The sequence below is a fragment of the Passer domesticus genome, chromosome 1 (genome assembly GCF_036417665.1).
Source record: "Passer domesticus isolate bPasDom1 chromosome 1, bPasDom1.hap1, whole genome shotgun sequence".
Classification (NCBI taxonomy): Eukaryota; Metazoa; Chordata; class Aves; order Passeriformes; family Passeridae; genus Passer; species Passer domesticus.
The window spans coordinates 114,937,856-114,957,787 of record NC_087474.1 but is presented as its reverse complement, the minus strand read 5'-3'; the positions used below and the strand labels follow the sequence as shown (position 1 = coordinate 114,957,787).

Here is a 19,932-nt window from a genome sequence, read left to right as displayed (position 1 = left end):
CCAGTAGTTGGAAAATTCTGAACTGCCTGAAATGATTGCAATATGCATTTGTATAGAGGGCTGTACATAGTGCATGCAGCTCAGCAGTAGCTCTAACTGGGTGATCAGGCAGCACATAGCTGTCTACAACTATGAAGGATCTGGAAAAGCTTGAGAGTGAACATAATCTAACTGTAGCAGACAATTGGGTTGTGAGGGCAAGCTTCACTAGCAAGGATGGGGTTACTTTTTCTGTGAACTGAACTGTCTGGTACTTCTGACAGATGAGAAAAGCAGTGTTCCCAGACTCCTTGGTAGGTGTTCTGCAGTGAGAAACTTAAGCTGTGATAAAAGAGGCAAAGGAAGTCTATGCACAGGAAGACAGTGAATCACCTTTGTGAAGGAGACTTGGCTGTTTGGCACAGCAGCAGATTTATCAAGCCTTCAAGTAGAAGAGACTGAGGAACACTAAAACAGGTTCTTCCTCTGGAACCAAAGGAACAATTCTGCTGAAAGGCCTCAGGCTCTTTTGATTGTCAACAAAGCAGAGAATAGTTCTTTATCTGATGCTGTTGGAATGTAGTCTCTCCAGCTGGGCTTGCATTGTGCATATATGAGAGAATATTAAGCTTTATAGAGCTGCTAGTTGACACATCTCATAACTGACCTGATCTCTAAATACTGTTGAATGGAAGTGTCCAAAGCCACCTCTCCTGTTGTCCAGAGGTGGTAGTTTTGTCCTTGCAAGCGACAAACAAATTGTATCAAGTGGGTTTGTAAAATTGTGAAACTTGCTGAGTGCATATGTATATAAACATACTTAAAAAAGCCCAAATGTGATTTCTTTCTCCTTTGGGAGAAGTTACTTGACATAATTCATCTTAATTGCATTTTAAATAATTTTCTGGGACAGACTTTCGTGGCTGTCCATCAGTTTAATCAGACTGGTGTTAGATTCTCTTCTCTAGGTTGTTCACATTTTGTGCTTTGCAGAGATTAAGGTCCTTTCTGTTTCTGAAGGGGGTGGGGATGGGGAGGTGGCTAGAAAAAGGGAAATGTGATTTATTTTCCTGACTGCTGAATACATGTTACCACTTTCACTTTAAGCATAAAAGGAATTAGTTTTCTGTTGGTATGGTTTGAGGAGAGGTTTTTTTTTTTGTTGTTTCTGGAAATCTAAATTGCTACAACTGTCTGCAAAGCTTTTGCTTAACCTATTTTGCAAACTGATAGTGTTAAATTATATTGATATTGGACAAATAGCCATATTCATGAATTACCTTTCTAAGATGTGCAGGAGATTGAGCAAACGCCAATATATTTTAACAGGGTGATATAACAAGTTATAATGTCTGTCAGTAGGAAAATGCAACTACTTAGAGTATTTTTTCTATCAGGATGCCATCTTTTTCTGCTTGCAGTTCTATGAATTTTTAAATCCCTGCTGTAGGAGTGAGTTTAGAAGTGAGAGTGTTGCATAAGTAGGCTTGCACTTTGAGCTGAAGAATTGTTAGTTTTGACTTGACAGGTTGAAAGAAGATGCCACTGCTGCTTTATTTAATTTTTTTAAAAATAATTTTTTGTTTACTCTCAACAGAAGTATTACTAATGGGACAATTCATAGCAATTTTCAAGCAGGTTTTTGAGGAAGAGGTGTATCAAAAAGGATGCAGTCAGTGCAGCAACTACTTGTCCCCATTTGCCATGCTCTGGTTCACATTGTAGAGCAATCCAATTGCTCCTGAATGAAGCTGAATCAGAAGATCCAGTCCACTTCCTATTGGACACTCAGTCCGTGGCAGCAGAGTAAGAGCAGATCTGAAGAGAACAGCACTAGAAACGTATCTGGTTTGATTGTCAAGTCCTCAGCACCATCTGTTCCTCTTGCAAATCTGCTCCAGCCTGAGCCATGCTACCTGCTAGTGTTGGCATAGACTGAATTGTTCACTGTTACAAGTCTGGTGTGTGGTTCTGTTTGTAGAAATTGTGGCCAGAGTTACAGAAATATCCTCTTCCTTTTCCAAAACTGGAGTGAGGAAAATGTTTGCAGTGTGGTAAGATTACTTACTGGAGTTGGATTTTATTTTCTGATGTCCCCTTTCTCTTTTGTCTTCAAGCGATATGCTAGGAACTACTGCAACAGTCAAAAAGTACTAAATCCCTGCAATGAGAGAGAAATTAAAGGAAGAACCTACAGAAAATGCCAGTTATTTGTCTTAACCAAAGCAGGGTATCCAGTGCAAAAAAGAGCAAAGTTAAGGGTGTTATTAATCTGAACTCTGATAGCCATAGGTCAGTTAACAGCGCTTCCTGGTGCGCTGATCCGCTCATCATGGGAGTGGTGGAAATGTGTAATTAAACTCGATACCACACAGACTGCTGCAGCTCTCACTTTCAGGATTGAATGCTTAACATGTGTCAAACTCTTCTATGTTTAAAGCAGGGTGGGGTGGAACGGGAGGGCTCTGGGAAAGGGAAGGAGCACTGAACAAGTAGCAAAATACAAAAAGAGCAATGCCATCTCCTAGAGAGGTGGAGAAGTTATTAGCTTTGGTTAATACAGACCAGGAGCATATGAAAATGGAATAGAAATGCTGAGATCATCCACAAGGCTGAAAAATGGCTAAGCAGGTCAAGAATTAAAGGGTAAAGGTACTTGATTTTTGCCTGTCAGGTAAGATTCCCTTCTCATATGCAAACTGTGCACCCAGTCAGTTTGGGAAGAGTTTAGATCTTCCTTTGTTTTTCTCTTTTAAACAGGTTTTATCTGAGAGGTGGGTTTTTTTCTGCAAACAGGATTTTTGTGTGTGTTGAGAGGGTTATTGATGGCTTTGCATAGATGCAATCTTGCAATAAAAGCAGTTATTTAGCTCCATTACAGGAATATTTAAGTACTCTGAAGCTAGCCTGTCATAGTTCAGCTTTTACTGGTATCTAACACTACTGGGTGCTGTGTTTATAAATAACTCTTCTAAATGGTACAATAAGTAGCAGACTACATCAGTTGCTTTTGCTTGTTTCCTAGATTGTATCCAGTAATCAGATCACTTAAAAGTAAAAATGGTACAAAAAGCATACAAACCTCTTGCCCTTCCTTCCATGTTTAGAGTAGTTTGTCAAGTGGCTTTTTTTGAATGTGTACCAAAAATACGTCACAGCCTCTGTGAGAACACTGCTGCCTGTCACTTCTTGCCTTGAATAGAGTTAAAAGAATGAACTCGGGCTTCTCAGATGGATGGGAAACACCTGATCAGAACTGAAACCCAGCAGTGCCAATGGCTGAGCACTATATTTCTCAGGTTTATTTATTAATCAAAAACATTGGCCAGATTTTCTTGTCTGTATCTGAGAACTTACCAGTTGTAGCAGTAGGAAATTGAGGTCCCTTGAATTAAGTTTCTGTCATTGCTTCTGCTGTTTACCTGTCTCTTCCACTCTTGAAGAATGTAGCTGGTGTTTGTACTGTTACTCTTTCAGGTTTCATGAGCTGGAGAGCTTCCTAGTCAGCCTGGTCTTGTCTCAGAGATCACTTTTAAAATTTTGGCTTCTGAACAGGGACTCTTATTCCTTCTCCCCCCTCCTCAGCCCACAACCCCTTAAGTTCAATTAAAAAAAAACCCTTCATTTTCTCCTAGTCATCTGTTTGACAGCTGCTCTGTAGAAACTTGTGAATATAAATCTTTTTTTGCAGTGACGGGGGAGTATGCAAATCTTAATTCAGAAAAGAGTTCGCTGCAAGTGCACAGGGAAAAGCTCAGTTTGATTGCCTGTTGATCTGTGCTCACAGTACAGTACTAGGCTTGTTCGCTCTGACACCCTAACAATCTCTCAAGGCTTGCTAAGCTTGGTGGGTTAAAGGAGATAGCTGAGGTTAAGGGGTTGGATACTGAGATGTTTGATGGCAGGAGCTGTTGTAGATGTACTTTCTCTGTTTCTCAGGAAAATGGGTGAGGTTTCTCTAGGTTTCTCTAGGGAGCAGTTTCTTACAACAGTTGTTTTTCATTCTTCTGCTGTTTCTTCTTGTATAGCATGGTATTCTCGCATTAGGTAAGGCTCATGCCCTGGGGAAGGCTGTCTGGTCCGTGTCTACAGCTCTGGAGAGGTTTGCAGGTGTGGAGCTCAGTCCAGCAGAATCTGCTCTTGGCACTGTAAGGTCAGCATGAGGAGAACTGAATGTCTGTGGTATTTAAAAATCTTTGTTATGCCCAGAATCATATCCAAGAGTGACAGGCAGTTCTGGTGAAGCTTATCTGTTCTTGCCTTTCTGCTCTGGAGTCCCGGGTCTGTTGCAGAGACTCAGATTGAAGGGATTCGCACGCTATGACTCTTGTCATAGCAAGACAGCAAGACAGTCCTGGATGGTACAAGAGAAGAAAGGACCCTACAGGAGCCCGACTTGCCTTTATGTTACTGGGTATTGGCTTCATACTTTTCTTGTCATGATAACTGTTGGCACAGTTGAGCAGCTCTTTCAAAAGAGAGGTGGAGTACAAGAGCTTTATAGCTTGTTGTGTGGTCAGGAAGCTGAGGCCCAAGTTGGGTCACACTCCTAGAGTGTCTCTTCCTCTGCAGTTTGGATGTGCAGGAAAACTCTGTTTCCCTGGCTACCTGGGTCTAGGATCTCTGGACAAATCTGTATTTTATGTAACAAACTTCTCACAAGTAAAAATGCTTTTCCTTACCCTACTTGTTAAATATAGTACCCACCAAACTAATGCTTTGATATGTTATGTCATAACTTGGCACAGAAATAGACTGACAAATTTGGGGAAAATTGTGAGAAGATTCTCTGGAGTGCCAGTCCACTTCTTTAACATATCCTGAGCACCAGCTGGCGGTTCTTTTCATTCCCTAGCAACTGGCTTAATTTCAGTACTGTCTTGATGAGGATAGGCATGGATGTTTTAAATGAAAGATTTTCTTTATGCTTCTAGATCTCTCTCTCTAGAAAGGATGGAGACATTGTGACATAGCGCATCCATTTGTCAGGATTCTGTCCTGTTCCTGACCCTTATGTAATCTGGATGTGGTAGAAAGTCCTCCTATCTGTATGTATGTATGTATATATATACACACACCCTTCAGCAAAGCAATACACAATTTACATGTTCTGGTGAAGCTACTGGCATAGCTTTTTAAAGACAAAACAAGAAGGCACCTGGCAGTAGACAGCTGTAAGATACTCTTTTGGAGTCTGTGCTACTTCAGCAGATTTTGATTACTGGTTTTGAATTAGAACAAGTGTGTGAGAGAATGGCTAATTTTGCAATTATTTCTCTGGGGTTTTGCAGCCAAGAGCAAGAGCATATGCTGGAAGCAGTACATAGCAGGAATAGCATCTACTGTAGATTGGGTCTACGTTTTTCAGGAACAGTGAGGCTTGCATTAAGCTGTTTACCATTCAGTGTGGTACCTGGTTTCTGCTAAAGAATTTTTCAAATGAGATAGAAGTTCATGTCTTGAGTTGTTCCCTCACTTCCTGGAACTCGCAATTGGATAATCCTTAGACAATCTTGTCAGGTTTGAAAGAAAACCTCACACAAAAATACAGCCTTTGCCAGGAAATTTGTACCTTCTGATTTGGGGCAAGACTATTTCTTCTCCAGAGCTGGACAAACACTACCTCACCAAAACACTGGTTAGAAAGAAGGTTTTGTTGTTGTTTGGTTTAGTTTGAGATGTGATGTGGATTGTACTATTAACCTGCCTTCCATAGAACGAAGTTTATCTTGTTGATTGGTGAGCTTATCACTTAGACTTTGCTGGGACCTGCGTAGTTGGTGTTATCTATATGATACATCCTTCTGTTCTTTGGTACTTGTTCAGTGAGTTGGGAAGTGAAGGTTGGTGAACAGCACTGAGAGTCTTAAGAACTTACATCTAACTGAAGAAGGAGTCGTTACTCAAGGTACCTGTTGGTTTGGTAGGGTACTGGCATCTGTATGGCACTGGTTCTTGTCCTAGGCAAGGTCTAGTAGCTTCAGTTTAATAAATATGCCAGATTTTGGCTTATTTTCGTAGAGGATTTTTAATGTACTGTGGTCTTGCTTATTGTGCAATTTCTTTATGTCTAGATGCTGGGCTGCAGCAGTCTCTGGCAGTACTAGTTACTTACCAAATGGATGCTGTCATCAGGACACAGTAGGCTACTTAGGTTTCAGTTTTGTACAAGGCGGGGAGATCTGGTAGTGACTGAAGTCTAGCACAGGCAGTAGATTCATTAACATGCACCTGCTCTTTTGCAGATTCGGAATCTGAAAAATCATTAAGTGGGTTTGAAACAACAGCAGCCTACTCGTTAGAGGACAGCATGGATTCAAAAGATACAATAACTTCAAGCACGTCTGAAGAAAAGGTGTGTGGCAGTGGGGAGTCGCTGTCAAACGGAATCAAAAAACACAGGTAGGATGTTGTCCATTCTTAAAGTTCTATAATATGCATTAATGGTAAGAGACCACAGGAATCTCTGAAAAGCTAACAGAAAACTTTTACAACTTTGCTAGGGATGATAGACAAGTAATTGGCTGTGCTATGATTTTATAAAGACTGTTTTTCCAAGGTGTGCTCATTGCATCCTGATGATCCAATCTAAATAAGTAAAAAGAAAATATAATGTGCTGTTTAAAAATGGACACACTTGTTTTTTATTAGATCTTATTGAAATCTATTTGGATTTTAATTCCTTCATTTATCTTTAATGACCTGTACCTCCTATTGCCTCTTTAATTTCGAGTTATTTGATCCTTCTGTTGGTATCAGGAATGAATGAAAAATATTGCTAGCCTGGCATCAGAAACTCAAATGTGAACAAAGGGAGTCTTATTCTAAAAGTCACATCCATGTTTTATGTGCTTATTTTCTGTTGTCAAATGATCCATTTTTGTTTGTTTCCTTGCCGATAAAGGAGGACAATAGGTCTGGAGTTAATGAGATGTAACAGACACCACTATTCTCCAGTTTCAGTGAAAGGGCACTATAACATTTGTGCTACAAATAAAGCCAGACTTCAGCATGTTTCAATGAGACTATTCTGGAAGTGTTTTGGATGTACAGGATGATGATGGAGACACCACATTTCTGTAAAACCAGGAAAATAATACTTAATTTTACAGAAGGAAGCTAGATAGGCTTTAATTACTTGGTATTTTGGTAGTTAAAGCCCAGTAACTGTTGAAGTGAGTTGGTAGCATCAGACCTGATAATTTCAAAGGTTGACCTGTGCATGTCTCATATTAGACAAAGACTGAAGCAAATGAGGGCTTGGGTGGAGTAATGAGTGTTTTGAGGAGATAACATAAAGCAGCTGACTAAGCATGTTGCTTTGCTCTTGTGGTGTTAGCAATGTGGTATTTATGGTGTTGGCTAAGTGCCTTCCCTAATTAGAGCAGGAAGTTTGGGAGTGGGGGAGGAAGGACTAGGTGAAGATGGACATCTGATTGCCTTCATGCCTTGGAAACAGCGAGGAGAGAGGATGCAGTACATAATGAACGTGAAAATGATGGTGCATGTTGACTTGCATTGTATTGGGGAGTTCAAACAGGAGTTACTCCTCCATTTACTGTAAAAAATTACTTTGCAACTTCTTGTAATGCTGCACAATGCTGTCAGAACTGCAGGGAGCAGGTGATTGGAGGAGCATTTGAGAGCTCCTGATTTTATGAAGAGTAATGAAAAGTAAAAAGCAAGTACATCTGCCTCAGTTGTTTCTCTGTGCTGCCTGTCTTCTAGTAGTAAAGAGAGCATAGGATGTTAGAGTAAAATGGGTGCATAAATTTGCTAATAATTTACTGCTGAAGAAAAGTGGAACCTTTTTTGAATCTATTTTGCATCTAGGTAAGAATGTATGACCTTATTTTATGTGACTAAATGGCTGTAGAATGTATGGCTGTATTTTATGGGATTAAATGACTATAACAACATTATAGATTGAGCTGTAATGTTAGGCTTTTTTACCTGGCACTTTGGTGTCACACTGGGAGTTGTCCCCAAATATATTGATGCAGACTCTTTCTCCCCAGATGCTCAGACAATTTAAACTTCACCTCCAAGAGAGCCTTCTCAGGGGATGTGAGATGTGTGCTATTTTTTGCCTCTTCTCTGAGGCTGTTGGTAGTAGCCACGTTTGGCCTGGTACAGCATCTGTTTCATGTGACTTCAGAACTCTGTTACCTGCCTGGAGCTGCTGGCTCCAATTTGTGCCTGTTTTGTCTGGGGGCTGGTTCTAACTGTGTGCATGTGGTCAAATAGGCACTGCCTGCTTTGCCACCTGGGTCCTTTTCAGAGCAAAAGCTGTAACCTCTTGATGCCAGGAAAAGTGAGGGATTCAGAATGTTTTGACTTCGCTTAATTCCATCTTACACCCTTGAGTTTGCTTATAGCTTTTTCTTTTTTAAACTTCCATTTGTGTTAACCACATGGAAAATTTAATTTCATATTAATTTCTTTTTCTTAAAATCTTGATACCTTCAGATGAGTAGAGGATCTGTGCCTTTAGGTTGCACATAAGATTACCTAACACTGTTCAGCCCACAGTTTAAATAAGATTCTTTTCTGTCTCCATCTAGAGATCCTGAGCTCTAAACTGCACCTCAAATATTATTTGAGTGGTTGAGAGTTTTTCACACAGAAGTGGAGGTTGGTTTTTGTTTGGCAGGGGGAGTATACATGCTTCGAGTTTGGAAATGGAGGAATAAATTTGTTGGTTCCAAGGAGTTAAAAGTGTTGGGAAGTACATCTACAGATAGGTGAAGCCAGTACCACATCTGCATGTTTATTCTAGGGGTGGTTTGGTTGTTTTGGGGGTTTTTTTGTTTTGTTTTTTGTTTTGGTGGAAGTTTTTGTTTGTTGGTTTGGTTTGGTTTTTTTAATGTAGTTTGCATCCTGCTGATTGTTCACAGAGTTGAGAGTAGACTTAACTTTTGTTACACTTCTTGGGAGAGGATTTGAGAGATAGAGTAGTACAGTAAATAATCAGGAAACATTCAAGTAACTTCTTTTTCAGAGGGAAATTTTTTCATCTGAGCCAAACTTATTAAAAAAAAAAAAGGCAAAACCCCCACGCCTCAAAAAAGTTCAAGCAAACCCCCAAAAACTCCAGTGCATAAAAATGTTCTGTATTAAGTGCTGATGTTTTATATCCACCTATATATAGCACCTGTCACTGCTGTTTTTGTCTTACTGCTGAATTTTGTTGTCAGCTTTCCCTTTGGTCCCTGCTTTGGGGGCCTTTCAGAATCCAAACATGTTGGTGTTCCATTTCATGGGAGCCAGGAGACTGTTTGTGCAGGTTGGCATGAAAAGCAAGCTAAACGTGCCTTTTTCACTCCATGTGTTTCCTTCCCCACAAGATTCCTTAGCAGTTGATGTATAACAGCTAATGCTTTGGGCAAGTGTTTTTTAAGTAAAGGATCCTAAATAAATCTCATCTGTTCTACTGCACAGAAATTCCAGCAGATGTTTTTGTCACTTAAAGCTAAAATTAGCTTCTGTGTTGTTTTTGAAACTGACATCTGGAGAGAAGTTTTTGTATTCAAAAATCATTTGTTTAATCACAGGGAGTATGTCAAGGTTAGTAGGTCTTAAGTCTTGGCTGCCTGTCATTTGTCCACATGTCCTTATTTGTCCCTGGGATCTTCCTTGGTGGCTTAAAACTGCTTTGTTTTTCCAGTGCCTGTGTGTGTGTTCTAAAGGGAGGAGAGAACTGACTCCCATAGCAGGTTTGACTGATATAGGCAACAAATACGGCTGAGTGGCTGAAACTGAACACCAACTTTCAAGTGATTAAACAAATTGAACAAAAGGGCAGGTTAACTTTAATGAAAATATAAGTTTTAGTATGTAAGGAAAGCAATTTCTTTGTATACTTCAGCAAACTAAGGTTAATGTGTTTAACATGCAGAAGGACTTACTCAAACACAAGTACCCACTCTGCTGACTGCCTGCATTAAAGGATACACAAGAAAAACAAGTTAACATTACAAGTGAATATAAGACTGAATAGTTGGTGGACACTGTCCTCTCCTGGACATATGTATCAAAACATCCCCAGAAGTATTTTATACTTGATGTGATTCAGGATGATCTTTTTCACACAACATTTTTGTCTCAGTGAAAAGTCAAAATGGGGAGTGAGTGGTGGTGTATTGGTCAATTAAAATAAATCCTCCTACCCACTCATCCTCTGCAGGGGAGCCAGTAAAACAAGTAGGTGTTGGGCTTGTAGCTTCTTGCTAACACTATAGATTGCTACCATTAGGAGATCAGACATAGGACTGGGTTTTTGATGGCATGGGACTTGTTTGATTTTTAAGAAAGATTTTCTGGTTTTGTTCTTTCTGAAAACTGAAGCATCAGCCCTGGTAAAGGTGTTCCAGTGGCAGATAGTAGGCGAGGTAGCACAGCAAGTTGGGCTACTGAAACAAACAATTTTCCTAAGTATTTTTTTTCTAAAGGCAGTGTTTCTGTTTTCAGAAAGGTGGGGTGAAGAAAGAAGGTACAGCCTGTTCACACTCTCTGAAAAAGATTGCTTTAGCTACCTTGAGCAGAGACAAGACAGCCTTGGTTAGGATAGTGAGACAATAATTTAGTATTAACAAAACATTGAAAGTTTAATAGTGAGCTCTAGGTAATTTTTATTGATAAGAACAGAAAAATTGTGAATTTTGTTTACTGGAAATAGCATCATGATACAAAAACAGATTTGTGGTGTGGACAAAGGACTTTGACCAGTACTTATGCCTTCTAGAAGTAAATTGGATTAACAGTTGAGCTGGTCAGTAGCAGTAAGAAAACAGAACAAACTCCATGCTTGATTTCCCATAAGGCTGAGAATTGCACACTGTGTTCTCAGCCTAAATGCTGGTCCTTGAAAGTATGCTTATGTTTCAGGATATGTCAGCCCCCTGTAGAACAGGCTGCTCTGTTTGCTCTTCTCTAATGATGCTGCTTTTTTCTGTTGTTCCTGAGGGCTGGTTTTAATAAAGTCCATAAATGTTGCGGCCCTTCGTTGTCAATATAAAAGTGACTAGCAAAAAAACCCCCCCAAAAAATCACACTGTTTTAACCCTGTTCAGACGTAGTGAACATGTACCTATTCAGTTAACTCCCATTTTCTCACAAAGACACAACTAAATATCTTAGTGGTGCCATTGTGAAAAATGCTCTGAAGACTGCTGTAGACATTCTCTTCCTCTGGTGTTATGCAAAATTAATGGTTCTGGTTTTGGAGAAATTCATATTTCTATGCAGGTAAAACAGTTTAAGTGCTTCAAAGTAGCACTGTCATTGCCCCTGGGATTTTAATTTAAAAATTGGGAAACTGTTCCTTTCATATATGAGCATTTGCATTTCTTAGTCATGGTTGGTATTGAAAACTTTTCTTACTTCTGCTTTTTTCCCTTCTTCCTTTCCACAGAACAAGCTTACCATCTCCAATGTTTTCCAGAAATGACTTCAGTATCTGGAGTATCTTAAGAAAATGCATTGGCATGGTAGGTAAACAGAAAGCCATGATAAAAAATGGGGAGTGATGGTTTTATTTGAGGCCCAAATGAAAACTTGCTTGGAGTGGAGGTCTTTTGTATGTGTTTTTTCATTTGTTTATGGGGTTGGTTTCTTTTGTTGTTGTTGTTGTTTTTGTTTTTGTTTTTTTTTAAATTTGCTGCTTATGGTTTATTTATTTGCTGCTTTATTTATGCTTAATTTGCTTTATGCTTTACCTTCTTAACTTAAGAAGGCAGGACCTGGTCAGAGCAATAGTCTTTCAGTAAAAGCGTCTTCTCTTGACTGGAACCCTTTAAGTACTTCGTGGGGGTTTTTTAATTTATTTTGACTGTGGAGAAAACAAAACAACCCCAGAAAAACAACCGCTTTTCTCACTTCTCCTTAGCATCTGAGTCTTCCCCCTTCCATGGTGTTACTGACCAGACGGTGGCCAGATCAGAGTCAGCTCGTTGGCACCTAATCTGCTTCCAGCTAGGTGTGAATTGAGAGGAGCTCTTCTCTCCATTAGATCCTAAAATAGGCTGAAAACACTTAGTGCTGATAAACCTCTGTCAGTCTCTAACAGTAGTCTGCAGAAGGGAAAGTTTGTGGGTTTAGTTGCTGTTGTTTTCTCCTCCTCCCCTTGGTGTAGTTAGGAGCAGCATGAAGCAGTGAGGTGTGGAAATGCTGGGGAATGCCTGCATCAGCAGCTCCAAGTCTCCCGAGTTGATGTGAAGTGTCTGAGGCTTCTCCCAGTGTCTTTAGTGGAAAAGTGTTACAAAATACAAAGAACTGCCTTGCATAAGGTATGTGCAGGAAAAAAGGGTCTTAATTCTACTTTGCAGCAATTGCTGCAGAGAAGCTGTAGTTGTGGGGGGCAGCAGAACTTGTAGTGGCTTGTACCAAAGCATCTGCCAAGGCTCCTGGTGCCAGGTGCTGCTGTTATGGCTCAGGATGGTGTCACCCTTGGCCAGCAGTCACATTTACACCCTTTTAATTTGCTGCTGCAGGCAGTTAAACCGTTGCTGTGTTATGCATTCAGAGGGCATGCTTTTTAAAAATGGAGAGAGAGAACAGACAGCATCCAAACTGTAGGGCGTCCTTTAAATTCTTATTCCTGTTACAAACTCCCTGTTTTTTCTTCAGAATAAAATCCCTCTTTTTACACCTTGTACCATCATGTTTCCCTGCCTTTTCTTATTCTCCTCCCCTCACTTGCCCACCTGCCTCCAAAAAAGGATGATATGTTTAACTAATTAGGTGGTCTATATATATTTGTGGAATAATAAATAACTGAGTTTTTAAAAGGATCCTTAATACTTCTTTCCATTGTTTCATCTCACCTTCTTAATACTTTCATTGATAGGAAGTTTGCTGTTTGGTTTTCTTTTTGGTTTAAAAGTAGCCTTAACTCCAGCACTGCTCTGCTTATCAAGCTCATAAGGGTTTTGTCCTTCCAGTATTAGCAGAGCTAGGTCAAGCACATTGCATTAGCACTAAGAGCATCATTTATTTTTGTAATAAGCCAATTACACTTGGGTTACTGCAGGCCAGGGTATCTAATCATTCAGCTCGTAACACGAATTTCATTTGTGCATCAGGAGCTGTCGAAGATCACAATGCCGGTTATATTCAACGAGCCCCTGAGCTTCCTGCAGCGACTCACGGAGTACATGGAGCACACATACCTCATCCACAAAGCCAGCTCCCTTTCCAGCACCACCGAGCGAATGCAGGTGCGTTGGCTTTGCTAGCTCACGTCAGCTCTTGCTGGATGTTGTGGGATCTTTCTTCCTTCTACATGGTCTCGTTGTAGGAGGAACTCCTGTAACTTGCTGCAGGTTGAGTTCTCTTATTCATTTACTAGTTTTGTTTATTGTCCTGTTTTGTTTTTTTTTTCAGAGGGATAGAGTTCAGTTTCTTCCTAGAAGCTGGTATGGTGCTGTATTTTGGGTTTAGAGTGAGAATAGTGCTGGTAACACACTGATGTTTTAGTTGTGCCTAAGCTGTGTTTACAGTAATTTAAAGACTTTCTGCGCATTATGTGCCACCCCACCAGTAAGGACACAAGAAGTTGGGATGGGGGCAGAGCTGGGACAGCTGGCCCCAACTGTCCAGAGGGATATTCCCTACCATATGGTGTCAAGCTCAGTACATAAACTAAGGGAGAGCTGTCTGGGGGCTGCTGCTCAGGATCTGATGGGGCATATGTCTGTGGGTGGTGAGCCATTGTGCTGTGCATTATTTTTTTGAGTATTGTGATTCTTTAATCATTATTATTTTCCTTTGCTTTTCTGCCCTATTAAGCTACTTTTATCTCAACCCACTGATTTTACCTTTTTTATCCCCCAATCTATCCCCCATCCCATTTGGGTTGGGGAGGGGGGTGAGTGAGCAAATGTGTGGTGGGTTAAACCACAACAGTCCTTCATGGCACAAGAAGCAGAGATTGAAGGGTTGAGATAAGAATGGATCTGACCAGAGCATAATAAAGCAAATTATTAATAATTTGCTTTATTAGGACATTAAGTTAATTTATGGTATTAGTTTGATAGTCTCCGGTTGTGATGTTGATTTATTTTCTGCTGTGGATGTTCTCAGAGCTGGGTTATGCAACATCTAACTCGCTGTATATGTTCCCTGCTGTGCTGTTTATCACCTCTGGGGCCTGGGTTAAGGTTAACATTTTGTTGTACTTTGTAACACTGTCTCATGATAGAATAGAATTCCTGGTGGTGCATCTGAGTTGGTACTTGCACTCATCATTGCCAGCATTTCCACACCTTGGGAGCCATCTATAGGAAACCATTCATAGTTACACCTTTTGCCTTTTCTCATCAGAGAGCCAGTCCATGTAGGAGATAGCTTCTTCCATCATCCCCTTCTCCTCCAGGCTAATTAGCTCTTTAGAATTTCAAATATCATCAGAATATCAAATCTACTTGTTCCTTTGTTGGATTTCATGAATGTGTTTCTGGTCTTGTTCACAGTAATGTGACTATTTGTGGATACCACCCAGAGATCTGCCACAGGGCTGGAGAGCTATGAGTGGCAGGGTGTGTGGGATAGTCTGGGTAAGCACTAGGATAGTGGGCATCTCCGACACTTTGAAATTTCACTCCTAAGCAAGTGCAGAATCCTGAGAAATCAATAAAATGTTGGGAGAAGTATGCTGTCACCCTGGCAATTCTAGAGTGACAGAAATCACTGCAAGATGCTGGTGCCTGGCCCAGGCCTAGTGAGCCTTGTTCAGCACTGTTCAGTACCCTCAGGGGGAAGAGGCGGCCTCCAGATCTGGCAATAAAGCAAGAGGCACTGGAGCTACTCCAACTGCAGTGTCTGGAGCTGCTGCTGAACCGAAGAACCAGCCTGTGCTGGTGTCAGTCACCCCTATACACAAGAGGAAGTGTTGGAAACAAAAGTCAGCTCATTTAGTAAGGGATGAAGAAGTTTCTTCCAAGAAGGAGCAGGAGAAAGATGTAAACAAGACAGGCTACTCTGAAGCAGGGCTGTCATAAGAGAATAGGAGAAAGAATAGCGGTATCTGCTGGTTGGGAAGGAGAAAGATGAAGAGTTCATACATGAGGCAGTACCCACCCAATCCCTGTGAGATACGCAAAAAGATTTCGGCTGTCATCATGTCAACACATTGAAACCAACCCGCTCCAATTTGGGGTAATAACAGAGTCAGTAGTCTGAACTGGAGGATAAGGAAGCCAAGCAGGTAGGATCCCTTTTTAGGAACTGAGGCAGTGACAGAGGGATTGGAAAAGTGACACAAGTCACTGTGGAAGTGACTCATGTCAGATGTGAAGGAAAGATATTCCTTCGAGGGCGATGATATACATCACCCAGACAAGTGGAGCACCTTGGAGAAAGGTATCAGTACCTGAGGGAAGTAGCCCTGCTGGAGGTGATTTATGATGCCCTGAATGACAAGCAGGTAGCCAGAGATGCACAGTAAGTCAGGTGCATGTAACACATGTGGTGGAAGTTTGTATAGAGCCAGAGCTGTCACAGTTTAAGCCAGCAGGCAGCTTCAATACCAGGCAGCCACTTGCTCACCCTAATTCCCTCCACCTCCTCCATGGGATGGGGCATAGAACTGGGGAGGAGGCGGAGGAGAGGAAATAATAATTTCAATATACAATTTCAATATAAAGTGATGCACAGTGCAGTCATGCACTGCCCACTGACCAATGCCCAGGCAGTTTCCAAGCAGCAGCAGCCCCCAGCCAGGTTTCTTTTCCCTCTAGGTTATTCATATACTGAACATGATATCCTGTGGCATGGAATATCCCCTTGGTCAGTGTCTGCTCTCCCAGCTGTGTCCTGTCACAATTTCTTGTTCCCCCCAGCCTGCTGGGGTGGTATAATAAGTTGAGAAGTCCTTGACTTTGTTGCTAGACACTGCTTAGCAACAACTAAAACATCAGTGAGTTATCAGCATTATTCTCATTCTAAATCCAAAACAGGACCAATACCAGCTACTAGGGAGAAAATCAGCTCTATCCCAGCAGAAACCAGGACACCTGTCTAGGAAAATATTTTGATGTTCTGTAACACCATGGCTACTGTTGATTAACTGTGTGATCTTACTCTTCTGAGCAGTGTGTTGCTGCATTTGCTGTGTCTGCTGTAGCCTCGCAGTGGGAACGTACTGGGAAGCCATTCAACCCATTGCTTGGAGAGACCTATGAACTGATCAGGTAATGAACAGAGCTGCACTGGAGGGTGGTATTCCATGGCAGAGATGTTTCATTAGATTTAGTACCTGGCTTGCAGACTGCACTTCAGATCATAAGCTTCCAGCCTTTCTCCTAGCAGCTGCTGCAGGTGCATGCAATGCGTGTTGATGTTCACCAATTCGCCTTTCAGTGAAGAGAAACTGCTTAACTTTTCAGAGCAGGCAAATGAAATTTTCTAGGTTTAAAAGCAAGTTCTATCTACAAAAAATATTTTCCCCTGAAACCTTATGAATGAAAAGTGTGCATGGTACATAAGGAGAGTGTACAGAAGTGTTCAGAGTACCTAATAAGCAACATGAGTGTATTAATGTGTAGCTGTACTTAAGGCAAATTTTTCTTTCAGTTAATATTTTGGCCTGTGTTTAGGTGAAGGTTTAAGAAAGAGATCAGTATCAAAAGTAACTATATTGACTCATCAGATCTTGTTTCTTCTTTATATTGTCCTTAGTTATTTAGAATGAGGATGTGTTCTGTGTTTTAGTTGATCTTTTCAGTTTAGCCTAGGCTTTTAATTATGTCTTGCACTGAGTACAGCAGCTGTGCATGGGTCCAAGTATCCCCTTCACCTCAGGAAAAACAACTGCAACTTCACTACACTTGCTATGTAGGTACATGGTTTGGTTATCTTTATTTTGCAGAGATGATCTTGGATTTAGACTTCTCTCAGAGCAAGTCAGCCATCATCCACCAATCAGTGCTTTCTATGCTGAAGGCTTAAATAATGATTTTGTGTTTCATGGATCAATTTATCCTAAACTCAAATTCTGGGGCAAGAGTGTGGAAGCAGAACCAAAAGGCACGATGACTTTGGAGCTTCTTGAGTAAGTGGATCAGTAATAATTGAAGGGGTACAGTGCCTCATGCTTGAGGATTAGAGTGCATTAGAGTCTCAGGCTTAGGAATGAAGGTGTCCAATGCCCACAGCCCAAAGCCTGAGGACAGATCACTTTGTGGGGAGGAGGGGATTGGAAGATGAAAAGAGCTACCATCGTTTCCCCATGCATGCTGCTAGTAGCACCAGTAGGTGGATGTTCTCCAAGAGCCTGGACATCAGTTCTGCTAAAGCCAGCATGCCTGAGTCCTGTTGGCTTTCCTCATATGCTAACAGTGACTGCACCAAAGTGACTGTTTTAAGGAACTGGTAAAATGAGTAGCAGTAAGTTAATAAAGTTCTTGGTTAATAAGTTCTTAAAGTTCATTGCCATGCCCATTTCAAGACTTGGAATGATGATGGCTTATTGAAGGACGGACATCCTGTACACAGGTACACTATTTTAATTTTTATTTCCTTAGGCACAACGAAGCCTACACATGGACAAACCCTACGTGCTGTGTGCATAACATTATTGTGGGCAAACTTTGGATTGAGCAGTATGGAAATGTGGAAATAACAAACCATAAGTAAGTTACGAGTGTGAGTACTTTCACCTCCTGCAAGTTTGGAAAGGAAAAGCATTTGGAAATAATTAGTGCTCTCTTGTTGTGCCTTTAGAACTGGGGAGAAATGTGTACTAAGCTTCAAGCCCTGCGGCCTCTTTGGGAAGGAGCTGCACAAAGTTGAAGGCTACATTCAGGACAAAAGGTAACAGCTTAATTCTAATAGGAAACAAATTACTGCCCTTGGTTCTGAGGGGAGCTGTAGAACTGAATGCCTTTAACAGAGTCTGTCAAGGGCACGAACCTGCAACAGCAGGGTTATGAATTCTGCAGTACCAGTAATGCAGTTTTAAAGTTGCCCTCAAAAGTTCTTCTTTCACATATTTTTGTCTGAAATGGGGAAATAAGTCTCTTTAAGCTCCTTTGTAAACTTAGTCTGCTTTTTTTGACAGCAAAAAGAAGCTCTGTGCGTTGTATGGGAAATGGACTGAGTGTTTGTACAGTGTTGACCCAGCTACATTTGAAGCTTACAAGAAAAATGACAAGAAAAATACAGAAGAGAAGAAAAGCAGTAAACAGGTATTAATCATGTAGAGAGTTGGGATCTCAAAAGTGTGATACGACAGCTAAATATTTTAGTAGCATTTAAGAGCATTATGATTTCCTTCATTTATCTTCTCTTTCCTGGGAGGATACAAAACAGATTGGATGAGTAACAAGATTAAGAGATAAAATGCTCTTTTTTCCTCTTGAATTTGTATTCAAACCTCCAAAACTTAGTATGATCTAAATACTGTCTAGTTCATTATCTGCCTCTTCCTCCAGAGTTACATGGAGGAAATAATATATGCATTAGTTGGGCCATTTCTGATCATGTATGATAACATATTCCAATGGGAGGGTTTGGACTCTTAGAAGCAGGACGGATTAGTTTCTTAACTTGATAGAAAATAATATTTTCCAGCTTTTACAAGGAATTTTTTATTGCTTTCTATTAAATTTTCACAACTGTAGAAGTGCTGGCAATTTTTTATTTTTCTTCACAATTGATTTTTTTTCTCTTGTGGAAAAACCCCAATCGTAATTCTTCCAAACTTCTGATTAGCAGGTTTTTGTTTAGGATGAATGGTGATGGTGACAGCATACAGCTTGGTGAAGAGGAGTCACTTGGATAGTAGTTTAAACAGGGATTGTTCCCCTTTGGTGACTCTTTTTTTTTGTTTGGGTGTTGATAGTTTTTGAAGAAACTTATGGAGAAAAGAGAGAACTCTGACAGCACTTGTGCCTGTGCAGGCTCAGATTGTTGCTGTATCTGAGCTTGCCCCAGTGCTTGTCATCAGGAGAGTGGTAAAGCACTGGGGATTGCTGCTTTTCTGGGAGTCTGAGCTAGAGAACTCCAGGGAAAAGGAATAAAGAAAAACACACCGTGTCTTTGTTCAGCTGCCTGTTTGCATTTTCCAGCAGTGTCAAGATGATCATTGCTTCTTGCTTTGCGGCATCCTGTTGCAGCTCAGGCTGCAGTGTTGCTCTGACTCTAGGAAAATGCTTTTCCTACTTAGTTATCAGAACTCTTTCTATGTAGAAAACTGAAGGCTTTGTAAAATTGAAGGCTTTGTATGAACTAGGCTAGGTATGAACCAGGTAGTGTGTGCTGAATATGTACTCCCACTGCCCCTTGTGTCTGAGGAGCTGGCATATTCTGTGGTTTTGGGGCATTTAGGTGAGCCAAGTCTCACGTGTAATGTCTGGATGTGGTTTGTCCCTTCATGGTAGGGAAGGATTCATTCAGGCATGAAATACATGGCTTTTTGAACTTCTCATTAAGATTTTCAGACTCATGTAGTTGTTTTCCAGATATTACTTCTACTACTTAGTGTGCTATATTGCTGCCAATCAAGAAATGCTTCTGCCTTCCTTGAGGGAACCTGCTTGGATCAGAATTCTTTTGCAGCTTACCCCAGATTTTCCCCTGAATCCCTTTAATTTTTATAGGAATAAAACTTAGGGGAAAATAATTTTTAAGGGAACTAACAAGCCTTCATGTGTGCAAAGGTAGTATTTTACTAACATCAGAAAAGTTGAAGCAGACCCACATTCAACCCAGGATGGTTCTGTTCTGAATGAAATGGAGTCTTTTTTTTAATCAAGATGAAGCATTTTGTGCAGAATTTTCAATGCAAAAACATGGAAGAGAATAATGTAGGCAACAGCAACTGCCCTCAAACGTGCCTCATTTACAGACACCTCATTTATAGAGGTTTTGCTTTGGCAGGTCTGTTAACTATCCTCACAGCAATATACTGAATACTTGAGTAGCACTGAGAATAAAATATGGATCATTGTGGAA

The 19,932-nt window shown here is 40.7% G+C and overlaps 1 protein-coding gene across 11 annotated transcripts in view; it reads left to right on the top strand.

Annotated features, from left to right (window-relative positions):
• The window catches only part of OSBPL1A (oxysterol binding protein like 1A), a 77,813-nt gene that overhangs the window by 48,764 nt on the left and 9,117 nt on the right, over positions 1 to 19,932 (top strand). For 7 of the 11 annotated variants that reach the window (XM_064435321.1, XM_064435338.1, XM_064435328.1 and 4 more), the window contains 8 exons: positions 6,225 to 6,381; positions 11,393 to 11,468; positions 13,062 to 13,196; positions 16,072 to 16,169; positions 16,847 to 17,029; positions 17,502 to 17,609; positions 17,701 to 17,790; positions 18,038 to 18,164. In XM_064435321.1, the coding sequence (XP_064291391.1) occupies positions 6,225 to 6,381; positions 11,393 to 11,468; positions 13,062 to 13,196; positions 16,072 to 16,169; positions 16,847 to 17,029; positions 17,502 to 17,609; positions 17,701 to 17,790; positions 18,038 to 18,164 (974 nt within the window). Of the gene's footprint in view, positions 1 to 5,738; positions 5,888 to 6,053; positions 6,121 to 6,224; positions 6,382 to 11,392; positions 11,469 to 12,131; positions 12,267 to 13,061; positions 13,197 to 16,071; positions 16,170 to 16,846; positions 17,030 to 17,501; positions 17,610 to 17,700; positions 17,791 to 18,037; positions 18,165 to 19,932 lie in introns of those variants that run through there. The other 4 variants (XM_064435362.1, XM_064435355.1, XM_064435377.1 and 1 more) reach the window with 4 other exon arrangements.